The following is a 14385-nucleotide window of genomic DNA, read 5'->3' on the forward strand; positions in this document are numbered from 1 at the left end:
CCCAGCCTGTTGGGGAGAATGTGGCCTGCTGATATTTGAGGTGTGTGTGTGTGTGTGTGTGTGTGTGTGTGTGTGTGTGTGTGTGTGTGTGTGTGTGTGTGTGTGTGTGTGTTGTAGCATGTTAGATGCTGTGGCGTTGGAGGACAGTGTGCGCAAACTGAGGATGCACGCTCTACTTCCTGCTGACACAGAGGACGCCAGGAGCCAGGTGTGAGCTGGCACCATCACCACACCTGACACACACACACGCACACACACACCATCCTGCTATCTCTGTATCACACACACACACACACACACACACCATCCTGCTCTCTCACATACACACGCACCTCTCGCACACCTATCCTGCTCTCTCTGTATCACACACACACACCATCCTGCTCTCTCACATACACACTCACCTCTCGCACACCTATCCTGCTCTCTCTGTATCACACACACACACACACACACACACACCATCCTGCTCTCTCACATACACACTCACCTCTCGCACACCTATCCTGCTCTCTCTGTATCTCACACACACACACACACACACACACACACACACACCCCTCATTCGTCTATCCTGCTCTCCGGCACACACCTTGCTCTCACAAACACACAAACCTTCACAAAGCTCTCTTGCTCTGACACACACACACACAGTGTCTCAGAGTGTTGCTTCGTGTGGATTAGACTTTAGTGTGTCATTAGTCATCTTTATAGCAGACGTGAGCAGCTGTGGCTCTTGCGCGCGGAGAACTTCCACAGACACAAGTAACCACTGTCTGCCGTTCTTCACAGGAGCATCTGTTACCTGCTGTGAACGGACATGTGATCGCCGTACCTGAGAATTGCAAATTAATATTCTGAGGAAGCAAATTTTTGCTAGGACAATCCTGAAACGTGTATAAATAAATGAACTTTAACATAAACAAACATGTCCCATCATTCTGATCAGAATAATGCTCTCAAACAGTTATATATTTACCTGTGACCTCACATATATGTATGTGTGGGCGTGTGTGTATATATAGGACGGTCTGAAACGTCCTGTTGCTCTGGAAACCTGCCTCTGTGTCTTTTTACTACAGTCCACTGCAGTGTGGTGTGTTTTTGTAACCGTAGGACATTTTTTGAGTGTGTTCGCTCTGTTCGTCCCCCCCTCTCTGACACACACTCTCTCTCGTGGTGGCGGTGTGCAGGTGCAGGGCGGGGTGTGTTACGTGGGGAGTGTGTGTGGGCTCCTGCGGGCCACCGCCCTCCACACACAGCACCTCTTCTCCCAGACGGGTCTGCTGAAGCACCAGCTCCCCACGCTGCTCTCACAACTGCTGTGTGTGCTCACGCTCCCCGTCACACACCTGGGTAAACGTCACCCCGACCGCACCCTTCTAGGGACACGCACACGCTCGTGTTGCATGCACATGCTGGTGTTACATGCACACGCTGGTGTTACACGCACAAGCTCATATTACACGCACACGCTGGTGTTACACGCACACGCTCTTGTTACACGCACACGCTGGTGTTACACGCACACGCTGGTGTTACACGCACACGCTGGTGTTACACGTACACACTCTTGTTACACGTACACACTCTTGTTACACGTACACGCTCTTGTTACACGCACACGCTGGTGTTACACGCTCATATTACATGCACACATTCATATTACAAGCACACATTCATATTACATGCACACATTCATATTACATGCACACATTTGTGTTACACGCACATGCACGCATTCATATTACATGCACAAAAAACGTGTGAATACAAGAGTTTTGTGTGTTCTGTAGCGAAGATTATTATCCACAGGTAGTAATTTGATCCCCCTTCACTGTGTGTGCGTGCACGTGTGTGTGTTTGTGTGTGTGTGTGTGTGTGTGTGTGTGTGTGTGTGTGTGTGTGTGTGTGTGTGTGTGTGTGTGTGTGTGTGTGTGTGTGTGTGTCTAGACGTGTGTACCCGGGGTGCGGTGCTCTCCACCTGGGCAGATGTGTTGACGCTGCTGGCGACGGTGCTGTGCAGACACCCTGCTGAAGTGGCTCCATCTGTCTGTGCCTCTCTGGGGAAACACTGGCACTGCTTCTCAGGTACCCCACACCGCCCCACACTGCCTCTCAGGTACCCCACACTGCCTCTCAGGTACCCCACACCGCCCCACACTGCCTCTCAGGTACCCCACACTGCCTCTCAGGTACCCCACACCGCCCCACACTGCCTCTCAGGTACCCCACACCGCCCCACACTGCCTCTCAGGTACCCCACACCGCCCCACACTGCCTCTCAGGTACCCCACACTGCCTCTCAGGTACCCCACACCGCCCCACACTGCCTCTCAGGTACCCCACACTGCCTCTCAGGTACCCCACACTGCCTCTCAGGTACCCCACACCGCCCCACACTGCCTCTCAGGTACCCCACACTGCCTCTCAGGTACCCCACACCGCCCCACACTGCCTCTCAGGTACCCCACACTGCCTCTCAGGTACCCCACACCACCCCACACTGCCTCTCAGGTACCCCACACCGCCCCACACTGCCTCTCAGGTACCCCACACCGCCCCACACTGCTTCTCAGGTACCCCACACCGCCCCACACTGCCTCTCAGGTACCCCACACTGCCCTGCACCGCCCCGCACTGCCCCACACCGCCACACACTGCCTCTCAGGTACCCCACACTGTCTTGCACTGCCCCACACTGCCCTGCACCGCGTGTGACGGAAGAGTGAGGGAGCGAGGGATGAATGAGGCCTGACAGGAGAGGAGGGGAGGACTTGCACAAACCCCTGCAGAAGAGACAGATTGGGAAAAGGAGAGAAGACCCATGAGGCAGAGGAAGAGCAGCTCCTCCTCTCTGTCCGGCTGTGTTAGTCTTACTGCTGCACATGAAAGAGAGGGGGGAGAGAGAGGGAGGGAGAGAAAGAGGGAGGGGGAGAGAGGAAGAAAGACAGAGAGGGAGGAAGAAAGAGGGAGAGGGGGCTGCTTTAAACCTGATGGATGTGCTGGATATTCGTGCTGCAGGTGGGTGAGCTGCTCTCTCCCTCTCTCGCCTCCAGGTATTTGGGAGCCAGTGAGTTTACAGAGTTTGTTTGTCCTCTCACACTTTAACATGTGAAGTTTGGCAGCCCGGCGCCTCCACTCAACACTTGAAAAACCAGGGAAGCAAAATATTTGGGAGGGAGGGGAGTGCTGAATGTATAAAACTGTCTTTGAAGTTTTCTAAGATGTGCGCGCGCGCTCGCTCTCTCTCTCTCTCTCTCTCTCTCTCTCTCTCTCTCTCTCTCTCACTGTCTCTTTCTCATAATCTACTTCTCTCTCTCACTCTTACTCTTTCACTCTCACACACACACACACTCCCCCCCCCCCCCCCCCCCCCCCCCTCCTCCTCCTCCTGCTGGTGCCCGTGCTGCATTGTTCCTCTACAGACACCATCCGTGTGGGCCTGTGCCACGGAGACACGGCTCTCTCCATGACGTTACTGCACTTCCTGTGTGTGCTGCTGTGTGAGGAGACCAGGAGCAGGCGTCTGTGTGGCGAGGCCCTCTCCTCTCCGCTCACGGAGGCCCTGAATGCTCAGCCAGACGAGCTCTGTCACCTGCTGCTGGACGTGGGTCACCTCACTTTGACTTCCTTTTATTTATTATTTTACGCTTTTTTTCCTCCCCCAAACCACTGCTGCTGTCGTTGAGGAACTCGTATATGGACTGGCTACCTCCGAAAGGTGTAACTTTTCCTCTTGTTGCATGCAGAGATATGAGAAGACCCAGGTCCAGGACCCTCTGAAGACGGCCAGTGCGAGGGCCCTCGCGTCTCTCCTGGCCTGCAGCCCCCGTGCGCAGAGCTACGTCAGCAAAGGTGGGGGTGTTACTCACGGGTGGAGCGGGAAGGCCCACGCCTCCGTCCCCACGTCCCACTCCACACTCCCCTCCACCTGCTCCTGAACAGAGCCAAGCACTTCCAGCAGGAACCTTCCACTGAACCTCAACAACGTTGGAAGATGAATCGAAATCTGGAGATAAGCTCTTAAGCCCTAGGCCGTGCAGTTAACCTGCGTTGAGGGTTCACAAGAAATGACTTCTGATACTAAGATCTATATAAAGGATTGTGAATTAAATTCTAAGGTTTTATTGGTCTGTCACATTTGCTGGTATGATGTGCGAGTTGTGAGGAGGCAGAACTAGCCCACAGTAGCCCCGCTGGGATGAAGTGCATCACACTTTCTCTCAGCTGTCAGGCCAGCACAGCTATGGAAGAGTTGAGTTGAGGTACTGTCCACCCTGTATAGATGGTGTGGATCTGCTTTGTTGTTCGTATTGGAAGTGTTTCACACCACAAGGATTTATGAAGAGTTTGTCATCTGTTTTGTGGTCATGTCTGTCTCACACCCGTCTCCTGGTTGTCTCATGTTTGTCTCATGCATGGGGGCAGGGAGGTGGGGTCCCAGTCATCTGCTCCATCTTTTCCTGTGATGTGGGCTAGCACTTAGTCTTTCATGATAGAAAAGTAGCTTGTACACCTGACAGCCCCTCTCCTGCCCCCACTGCCCCTCTCCTGCCCCCACTGCCCCTCTCCTGCCCCCCACTGCCCCTCTCCTGCCCTCACAGCTCCTCTCCTGCGCCCCGAGCCTCTAACCCAGCTCGTCTCATCCACTCCCCTCTTGTCTCATCCACTCCCCTCTGGTCTCATCCACTCCCCTCTTGTCTCATCCACTCCCCTCTTGTCTCATCCACTCCCCTCTGGTCTCATCCACTCCCCTCTTGTCTCATCCACTCCCCTCTGGTCTCATCCACTCCCCTCTGGTCTCATCCACTCCCCTCTGGTCTCATCCACTCCCCTCTGGTCTCATCCACTCCCCTCTTGTCTCATCCACTCCCCTCTGGTCTCATCCACTCCCCTCTTGTCTCATCCACTCCCCTCTGGTCTCATCCACTCCCCTCTTGTCTCATCCACTCCCCTCTTGTCTCATCCACTCCCCTCTGGTCTCATCCACTCCCCTCTTGTCTCATCCACTCCCCTCTGGTCTCATCCACTCCCCCCTCGTCTCATCCACTCCCCTCTGGTCTCATCCACTCCCCTCTGGTCTCATCCACTCCCCTCTGGTCTCATCCACTCCCCTCTTGTCTCATCCACTCCCCTCTGGTCTCATACACTCCCCTCTGGTCTCATCCACTCCCCTCTGGTCTCATCCACTCCCCTCTGGTCTCATCCACTCCTCTTTTATCCAGCTGGCTTTATTGACGCCTGCGTGGAGCAGATGAAGACCCTCCACTCACAGCTTCACCTGGAGTCTCTGAAACCAGCCAGAGCCGCACACAGGAAGAAGGTATGGAGCTCTCCACCATCAGAGCCTGTGGCGTGTGAATCCTGGAGTGTGCCAGTGAGTCGTGGGCGAGTAGATGGTGAGATCAGCGCTGATACGCTGCTTTTGTCACCTTCAGCGCTGTGATTTCTTACATGGTGTTACTTCACTTCCACTGAGCCACACACACCTTCACTTACCGCCCACAAGCGCAACTCCCATCCACGCACGGAATCGAAAATCTAAAAATAATCCCAAGACGTTTGGACCTCCACATGTGAAATCTCTCTCGGGATTTGTGTGGATTACTGATCACCCCTCTAACTCTCACCATCACCGCCTCGTCCTCGAGGAAGCCCTGCGCTTTCACACCCAGAAAACGCACGCTACACACACCCCGCTGTTGGGTGGAGCTCATGGGATTGTTGAGTCATTACTTGCTAGATAAATGTTCAAGACATCAAATGCATTATTTAACAAAATAGTTTCACATCCCTTTTCCACAGGTTTCTCTTCTCACGTTGCTTTAGAGCTTTCAGTAAATCAAACAGGCTCCCACTACCACGAGCTGAATGAGCTCATCATGCTGGCGTTTCTCACCACGTGCGTGTGGACGTGCTATGTGATTCATCAGTATTAAAGAGGAGGTCACACACATAGCATCCAAATAAATATATCTGTAAACTGATGTTTATTTATTGAATATTCAAACATTTAAAACATTTTCCCTTTATTTGATGGCACAGGGAAATCTAAAGTGTTATATGCATATAAAATATTTGTTTTTATACAGTGGGGAAAATAAGTATTTAGTCAGTCAGTCAATTGTGCAAGTTCTCCCACTTAAAAAGATGAGAGAGTCCTGTAATTGACATCATAGGTAGACTTCAACTACGAGAGACAAAATGTGAAAAAAATTTGAGAAAATCATTTTGTCTGACTTTTAAAGAATTTATTTGCAAATAATGGTGGAAAATAAGTATTTGGTCACCTACAAACAAGCAAGATTTCTGGCTGTCACAGACCTGTAACTTCTTTTTTAAGAGGCTCCTTTTTCCCTCACTCAATACCTGTATTATTGGCACCTATTTGAAGTTGTTAACAGTATAAAAGACACCTGCCCACAACCTCAAACAGTCACACTCCAAACTCCACTATGGTGAAGACGAAAGAGCTGTCGGAGGACACCAGAAACTGAATTGTAGGCTGGGAAGACTGAATCTGCAATAGGCAAGCAGCTTGGTGTGAAGAAATCTACTGTGGGAGCAATAATCAGAAAATGGAAGACCTACAAGACCACTACTAATCTCCCTCGATCTGGGGCTCCACGCAAGATCTCAGCCCGTGGGGTCAAAATGATCACAACAGTGAGGAAAAATCCCAGAACCACAAGGGGGAATCTAGTGAATGACCTGCAGAAAGCTGGGACCAACGTTACAAAGGCTACCATCAGCAACACACTACAACGCCAGGGACTCAGATCTTGCAGTGCCAGACGTGTCCCCCTGCTTAAGCCAGGCACATCTGAAGTTTGCTAGAGAGCATTTGGATGTTCCAGAAGAGTATTGGGAGAATGTCATATGGTCAGATGAAACCAAAGTAGAAATATTTGGTAAAAACACAACTCGTCGTGTTTGGAGGACAGTGAATGCTGAGTTGCATACAAAGAACACCATACCAATTGCAAGCATGGGGGTGGCAACATCATGCTTTGGGGCTGTTTCTCTGCAAAGGGACCAGGACGACTGGTCCGTGTTCATGAAAGAATGAATGGGGCCATGTATAGTGAGATTTTGGGTGCAAACCTCCTTCCATCAGCAATTGCAATGAAGATGAAACATGAGGAGATCTGCATGGAGGAATGGGCCAACATACCAGCAACAGTGTGTGCCAACCTTGTGAAGACTTACAGAAAACGTTTGACCTCTGTCATTGCCAACAGAGGATATACAACAAAGTATTGAGATGAACTTTTGTTATTGACCAAATACTTATTTTCCACCATTATTTGCAAATAAATTCTTTAAAAGTCAGACAAAATAATTTTCTCAATTTTTTTTTTTCACATTTTGTCTCTCATAGTTGAGGTCTACCTATGATGTCAATTACAGGCCTCTCTCATCTTTTTAAGTGGGAGAACTTGCATAATTGGTGACTGACTAAATACTTATTTTCCCCACTGTATTTATAAAAACATTTAGAAAAAAATGGCAGCAGAAATGTATTTGATGTATTATGCTTGATGGAGCATAACGCTGGGAACGTGTGAGTGAGGTCAGCTCCACTCGTGTCCCAGGACGCAGGTCCGGGTGAGCTGTGTTTCTCCATGCAGCATCATCAGCTTTAAGGAGCTCTGAACTTCTCTCCGTGTTGTACCGTGGTGTGCAGGGCCTTCTCCTGTGTGTCTGAGCCACCCTGAACACTTGAGGAACCGGAACGGTCCGTTTCTGATTGTGTTAGGAAACCTCACGTTAGGAAAAGTGAGTTCAGTTTGTCCAACATTGTGAACTGAAGGTAAACTGAGCCAGTGCTCAGCGGAGAGGATTTCGCTTCCAGGGCCTTCAGCATGAACTCAAGGACAGCCTTCATTCCAGAACAGTCACAGATGCGACGTTCACGCCCTCCCAGTTCAACTCTGCAGTGCAGAGAAAACTCTCGACTTTTAGAATTTCTGATTTTTAAGAACCTTATGCCAACATAATCCAGAAAGACTGTCCCCACACAGTTCTGCCTTTAATGTCTCCGTGTGTCTCCGTGTGTGTGTGTGTGTGTGTGTGTGTGTGTGTGTGTGTACGAGGCCCTCTCTTAGACACGTCTAATTGTGGCTTGTCGTTTTCAGCATGATGAATACAGAATAATAAAGCTGCTGTTCATAATCGCACACATCTACATGTAATTGGAGAGGGCTGACTGTGCCAACTTCCCTTTGTGGTGATTACTTGTTATTGTAATTTGTTTGTTTGTTTGTTTGTAAACAGGAAGAGAGCAGTTTGAAGGAACTGAGGCAGGTCCTGGAGCTCCTGAGGAACTGCCTGTACAGACATGAGGAATGTAAAGTACGGAGTCCCTCCATGCCTTTGACTCTCACTGTGGAGGCTTGGGGATATCCCAGCAGGCTTTGCTGTTCCTTGTTGAACCCCGTTAAGTCAGCATGACTGGGCAGAGCTGCTTAAAGCACTGCCAGCCCCCACGACAAACAGTTGAGACTGTAATTCTGAGACCTAAATTCAGATATTAGGGCTGCGTTTGTCCATTGTGTGTGTGTTGTGATTGCTAGCCATGGAGTGAGTGTAATCCTCTGCATACCCTCCCTACCAGGAGGTGGCGACAGAGTGCCGGCTGGCTGCTGTGCTGCTGGCTCTTTGGCCCTGGCTTGTGCTGCATGACCAGGTTATGAACCCAGCCTTGGAGCTGCTGTGCGTCTACACGGCCGATTGCAGCACAGGTGAGACGGGCGGGTGGAGGCGGAGGGTGTTGGGGGGTGTGTGTGGAGCTTGGGGGGGGCATGTGTGGAGGTTAGGGTGGAGGTGGAGAGGGTGGTAAAGAAGAGGAAGGCACAGATTCTGTTGCGGTATCAAACACCTAAACCGTGAGTGAGTGACAGTCAGAATGTGAGAGGAGTTTAAAGGTACTGAAAACAGTGGCTGCTTGTGCCTACTGTAGCTCCCCTGCTAACTGAGTCATAGCCCAGCACTGGGCCACTATTGTGACACCAGGGAGGGGCCTGAGACTACAGGCCACAATAGCAGCAGTGTTGGGGCGTGGGGGGGCGGCTGTGGTCAGGGCGGCTGTGGTCAGGGTGGTGTTTCCACGTTGGTTGGTATTAGTACTGCATCAGGGGATTCTGATTCATTCATCTAAAGCTGACAGTTTAAAATGGAAAAAACATACATGTGTGTGCAGGCAGTGCGTTGTGTTGATGTTCCACTGTGTTTGATTGTGTTTGACATCACAAGGGTTTGACATTTGCTTATCATGTTGTCATTAAATTGTAAAGATCAAACTCAAAACACGCCGATGCTGAGAGGACTGATGTATCTAAGGTGGCGTCTGTCTAATGTGTCCATGGTGGCGTCTGAGTGAAGTCAGCTAGGGGGTTTGGGGGGAGGGGGGTTTGTGTGTGTGTATGTGTGTGTGTGTGTGTGTGGAAGGATAATACGGAAGGATGTGGTTTCACACCTGTAGTGTTGCAATTACCCACACGTTTTTGTGTTTTTCCCCTTTCTTTCATTTTCTCTTTTTCTTTGTCTTTCCTGTGTGTTGGTGTGTGGGGGCCCTGTGCCACTCTGCTGTCTCTCACACTCTTCCAACCGTCCATGAGACGTGCTGAGAGAGTATGACACATGCCTAAGCTGTTAGCAGGACCTCCAACCGCCCCTCTGCCCCTCCATCCGCCCCTCCACACGCCCCTCCAACCGCCCCTCTACCCCTCCAACCGCCCCTCTGCTCCTCCACACGCCCCTCTGCCCCTCCAACCGCCCCTCTGCCCCTCCAACCGCCCCTCTACCCCTCCAACCGCCCCTCTACCCCTCCAACCGCCCCTCTGCCCCTCCAACCGCCCCTCTGCCCCTCCAACCGCCCCTCTGCCCCTCCAACCGCCCCTCTGCCCCTCCAACCGCCCCTCTACCCCTCCACCCGCCCCTCTGCTCCTCCACACGCCCCTCTGCCCCTCCAACCGCCCCTCTGCTCCTCCACCCGCCCCTCTACCCCTCCACCCGCCCCTCTGCCCCTCCAACCGCCCCTCTGCTCCTCCACCCGCCCCTCTACCCCTCCACCCGCCCCTCTGCTCCTCCACACGCCCCTCTGCCCCTCCAACCGCCCCTCTGCTCCTCCACCCGCCCCTCTGCCCCTCCAACCGCCCCTCTGCCCCTCCAACCGCCCCTCTGCTCCTCCAACCGCCCCTCTGCCCCTCCAACCGCCCCTCTACCCCTCCACCCGCCCCTCTGCTCCTCCACACGCCCCTCTGCCCCTCCAACCGCCCCTCTGCTCCTCCAACCGCCCCTCTGCTCCTCCACCCGCCCCTCTGCTCCTCCACACGCCCCTCTGCCCCTCCAACCGCCCCTCTACCCCTCCAACCGCCCCTCTGCCCCTCCACCCGCCCCTCTACCCCTCCACCCGCCCCTCTGCCCCTCCAACCGCCCCTCTGCCCCTCCAACCGCCCCTCTGCTCCTCCACCCGCCCCTCTGCTCCTCCACACGCCCCTCTGCCCCTCCAACCGCCCCTCTGCTCCTCCACCCGCCCCTCTGCCCCTCCAACCGCCCCTCTGCCCCTCCAACCGCCCCTCTGCCCCTCCACCCGCCCCTCTGCCCCTCCAACCGCCCCTCTGCCCCTCCAACCGCCCCTCTACCCCTCCACCCGCCCCTCTGCTCCTCCACACGCCCCTCTGCCCCTCCAACCGCCCCTCTGCCCCTCCAACCGCCCCTCTACCCCTCCACCCGCCCCTCTGCCCCTCCACCCGCCCCTCTGCTCCTCCACACGCCCCTCTGCCCCTCCAACCGCCCCTCTGCTCCTCCACCCGCCCCTCTGCTCCTCCACATGCCCCACGGAGCTGCATGTCTTTCTCTCCCTGCATTCTCTCGGTCTTTCTGCCCACATCAACACTCATTAACCGACGGTGACATCAAGCTGTTCTGAGAATATAATCTGCCGTTAAATCTGAATTTGCATCATCCAGAGTAAAGCAGTCCCGTCATGAGAGCTGCCGTGTGTCTTCATCGTGTGTGTGGGAGGGAGAAGGTGTCACTGCGTGAGAGCTATGATGCCATTTGATTTCTTAGTTTCCAAACTTCTACACATGCGTGACTTCTAAAGTGGTACTTTTTTCAGCACAGTCTTTACCTCCGTCTCCTTCCAACAGAACCTCACGGCATTTTAGAGATGTGGGTGTTTTGGGTTTGCTGTGGGTTAATGTCGTTGTGCATTTGGGATTAATTGTCGTTAAGTGCTGTGTCCACACGCGCTCACTCCACTGAAGGGGAGAGGAGTGAACGGGAAGCAGACGTACCCACACCTCTCACTCCCATGAAGGAGTCTGCTCCTACATAGTGTTGTCCATGTGTCCCGGTATTTATCACTGTTGTCTTCTCTAATTGGCTGGTTATCCAAGGAAACAAGAAGCATGGCTGTTGCTGGGATGCAGAGGTTGTAGTTCAGTGGATGTGCTGGTGGGCGGGAATATGATGGTGGACTTTCAGTTTAATAGGACTTTCAGTTTAATAGGACTTTCAGTTTAATTGAAATCTTTATCAGCAGCGAAAGGAAACACAAGACCATTGTGTGACTGAGAGCACCATAGAATGAAGGAGTGTTAAATCTTAAACATCTCTCTCTCTCTCTCTCTCTCTCTCTCTCTCTCTCTCTCTCTCTCTCTCTCTCTCTCTCTCTCTCTCTCAGCCTGCAGGGCTGTGTGTGGTAGCTCCACTCACACCCCTCTTCCCAGGCCAGCCTCTCTGAGTTCTCTGATGTTGGGGGTGATGAAGCTGGCGTCTCAGCCCTGCCCCGACAGCAGCCGTCTGCACAGTCTGGCCTTCTCCCTGCTGGCCAACCTCGCCGTCTCCAGGGACTGCAGAGGCCTCCTCCAGAAGGTACCGCACGACTCGGGCCCGACTCCACGGCTCAGGTCCTGCGGCTCGGCCCATCCTGCTCATGACAGGGTTGGATAAAGCGCTGATGTGCTGGATCAGGTGTGCTGGAGGAGCCCAGACCTGGAGCCGAACCCGAACCCTGTGTGTGTTTATAGCCTGTGAGAAGGACCTTCTGGTTGAACTTCACATCATCAAGACCAGCTCCCTGGGTGTGAGGGATTCCTCCACTGCTTAGCTAGTCTGTTTAACTTGACCACAGTCGCCATGACTCCAGTCCTCCTAGGTGCCGGGCCTTTGCTGGGTCGGGCCTTTCTTGCTTCGGTTAGAAGGATGGCTTGTTTGACGATTTCATCAGCTCTGTGGTGCCTGAACACATCTCCAGTCAGCAGTAATGCGTTTTAAATTTAGTGCAGCTTTAAGTTAACAGTGGTGCACCAATTATCGCCATGGTCATTTTATGAATAAGCATTAAATACCATGTTGCACGATGTTCTGAATCTTTTACACCATGCGAACTGCGTTGCTGAGTGCTCTTTCTCACCTTAGAGCAACTTCCTGAACCGTTTCCTGTCCGTGCCGGTGCCGCGGGCCGGAGGGAGGGCGACGGGCCCTGCAGCTGCGTCCGTGTCCCACTGGATGAAGCTGCTTCTCAGCGTGTCCTACAGCGAGGACGGCCAGCGGATGATCGTGAAGCAGCGGGGCTGCGTGGAGCTGCTGGCCGATCTGGCCCGGCCCACGGCGGGAGAGGCCCGGCCCACGGCCCTGCTCATCCTGCACAACCTCTGCTTCTGTTCAGCCAGCAAAGCCAGAGTGCTGGCCTGTGGTACGACCGCTATCCTCCACGCTCCTGCGTGCTCTTACTGGTGAACTTGTACTTCCTGCTGTTCAGTACATCTAACCAGTTAACCAGCGTTTGTCAGCTTGTACTCATGTGTGCAGGTTTTTGATGTGTGATGACTTATTAAATACATGCATACATACTCTTATTAAAGTGAAGTGGTTCGGTTTGCTGTGTGTACTTTGAGGTGTTTTTTTATTTTATTTTCCCAAACAGGCACTTTTCATGGTGCGTAGTGTAAAAGCTGCTTCCTGCTCCTTAAGAGGTGTTCTGTTCTCCTGTGAAGTGACCCTGCGTGTGTGACCTCTCACGCTGACCCGTGTCTTCTCTGGCCCTCAGACGCAGCTGTGCACGTGCTGCTCTCCTGTCTAGACGGCAGCAGCTCCGCAGAGAGCCGCGCTGTTGGAGCGTCTGCACTGTGGGCTCTGCTGCACAACTATCACAAGGTAGCCCTCTCATCCATCTACATGACAACCATTTGGCTAAGAACGTTAATACCAACATCGCCGGTGCTCCAGACTGGGGAGGCCACGGCCTTGTGAGAGTTTGTTTTAGGACATTTTTTACATAATATTTAAAAAACAATTTTAAAAGGTTTTTATAATTTAGCCTTTCTCTAATCTCTATTACTATTAGAGAGGGTTAGAGAGACATTTTATTCTGCATATTCTCATCCCTACAAAGGCATTGGCGACTCTGAAGTCTGCGGCTGTCCGGCTGAAGGTGGCAGAGGCCTACGCCCTGGCAAAGAGAGGTATGTGTTAGCCTACGCCCTGTCTAAGAGAGGTGTGTGTTAGCCTACGTACTGACTAAGAGGGGTATGTGTTAGCCTACGCCCTGGCTAAGAGAGGTGTGTGTTAGCCTACGCCCTGTCTAAGAGAGGTGTGTGTTAGCCTACATACTGACTAAGAGAGGTGTGTGTTAGCCTACGCCCTGGCTAAGAGAGGTGTGTGTTAGCCTACGCCCTGGCTAAGAGAGGTGTGTGTTAGCCTACGCCCTGGCTAAGAGAGGTGTGTGTTAGCCTACGCCCTGGCTAAGAGAGGTGTGTGTTAGCCTACGCCCTGGCTAAGAGAGGTGTGTGTTAGCCTACGCCCTGGCTAAGAGAGGTGTGTGTTAGCCTACGCCCTGGCTAAGAGAGGTGTGTGTTAGCCTACGCCCTGGCTAAGAGAGGTGTGTGTTAGCCTACGCACTGACTAAGAGAGGTGTGTGTTAGCCTGACTTCTACACCCATCTACTCCACCTGTTTGCTGCTCAGCTCCATCCAGCTATTGTGGTGCTTGTAGTTAATGTGTGTTCTGTGTTTTTAACAGATGCTGAGCAGAAGAGTGAGGAAGACAACTATTTGCTCAAATGCCTTGAACATCTCAGTCAGCTTCTAAGCACTTGAGTGTTAGACTTTGTAGAAAGTGTAAATGATGGAGAATTTCTACTTTGCCAACAGTTGCAATGCTGTTAAATTTGAATCATGGTTTCTATATTGTTATTCTAAAATAAAAAAATATATTTTTTAATTATTATACATTATTTTTACTGCTTGTTTCTTTTTTCAACAATACTAATTAGAAGTAATTGGCACAAATTTTCAGCAGTACTAAATAATGCCTTTCCATAGGTATAAAAAAAAAGTTAAAAATGGTTTTCTAAAAATAAATATGAATGGT

At 52.1% G+C, this 14385-nt stretch overlaps 1 protein-coding gene across 4 annotated transcripts in view; it reads left to right on the forward strand.

The window, feature by feature from the left end:
• rttn (rotatin) overlaps positions 1-14235 on the forward strand; it is a 53581-nt gene extending 39346 nt beyond the window's left edge. For all 4 annotated transcript variants that reach the window (XM_077012850.1, XM_077012852.1, XM_077012853.1 and 1 more), the window contains 13 exons: positions 118-208; positions 1194-1356; positions 1954-2091; positions 3429-3610; positions 3753-3858; positions 5229-5326; positions 8281-8358; positions 8621-8747; positions 11696-11886; positions 12433-12709; positions 13064-13170; positions 13409-13478; positions 14035-14235. In XM_077012850.1, coding sequence (XP_076868965.1) covers positions 118-208; positions 1194-1356; positions 1954-2091; positions 3429-3610; positions 3753-3858; positions 5229-5326; positions 8281-8358; positions 8621-8747; positions 11696-11886; positions 12433-12709; positions 13064-13170; positions 13409-13478; positions 14035-14111 — 1705 coding nt within the window. In that variant the 3' untranslated portion in view covers positions 14112-14235. The remainder of the gene's footprint in view (positions 1-117; positions 209-1193; positions 1357-1953; positions 2092-3428; positions 3611-3752; positions 3859-5228; positions 5327-8280; positions 8359-8620; positions 8748-11695; positions 11887-12432; positions 12710-13063; positions 13171-13408; positions 13479-14034) is intronic.
• The last annotated feature ends 150 nt before the right edge of the window (positions 14236-14385 follow it).

This window comes from Brachyhypopomus gauderio, chromosome 7 (assembly GCF_052324685.1).
Source record: "Brachyhypopomus gauderio isolate BG-103 chromosome 7, BGAUD_0.2, whole genome shotgun sequence".
NCBI classification, from domain to species: domain Eukaryota; kingdom Metazoa; phylum Chordata; class Actinopteri; order Gymnotiformes; family Hypopomidae; genus Brachyhypopomus; species Brachyhypopomus gauderio.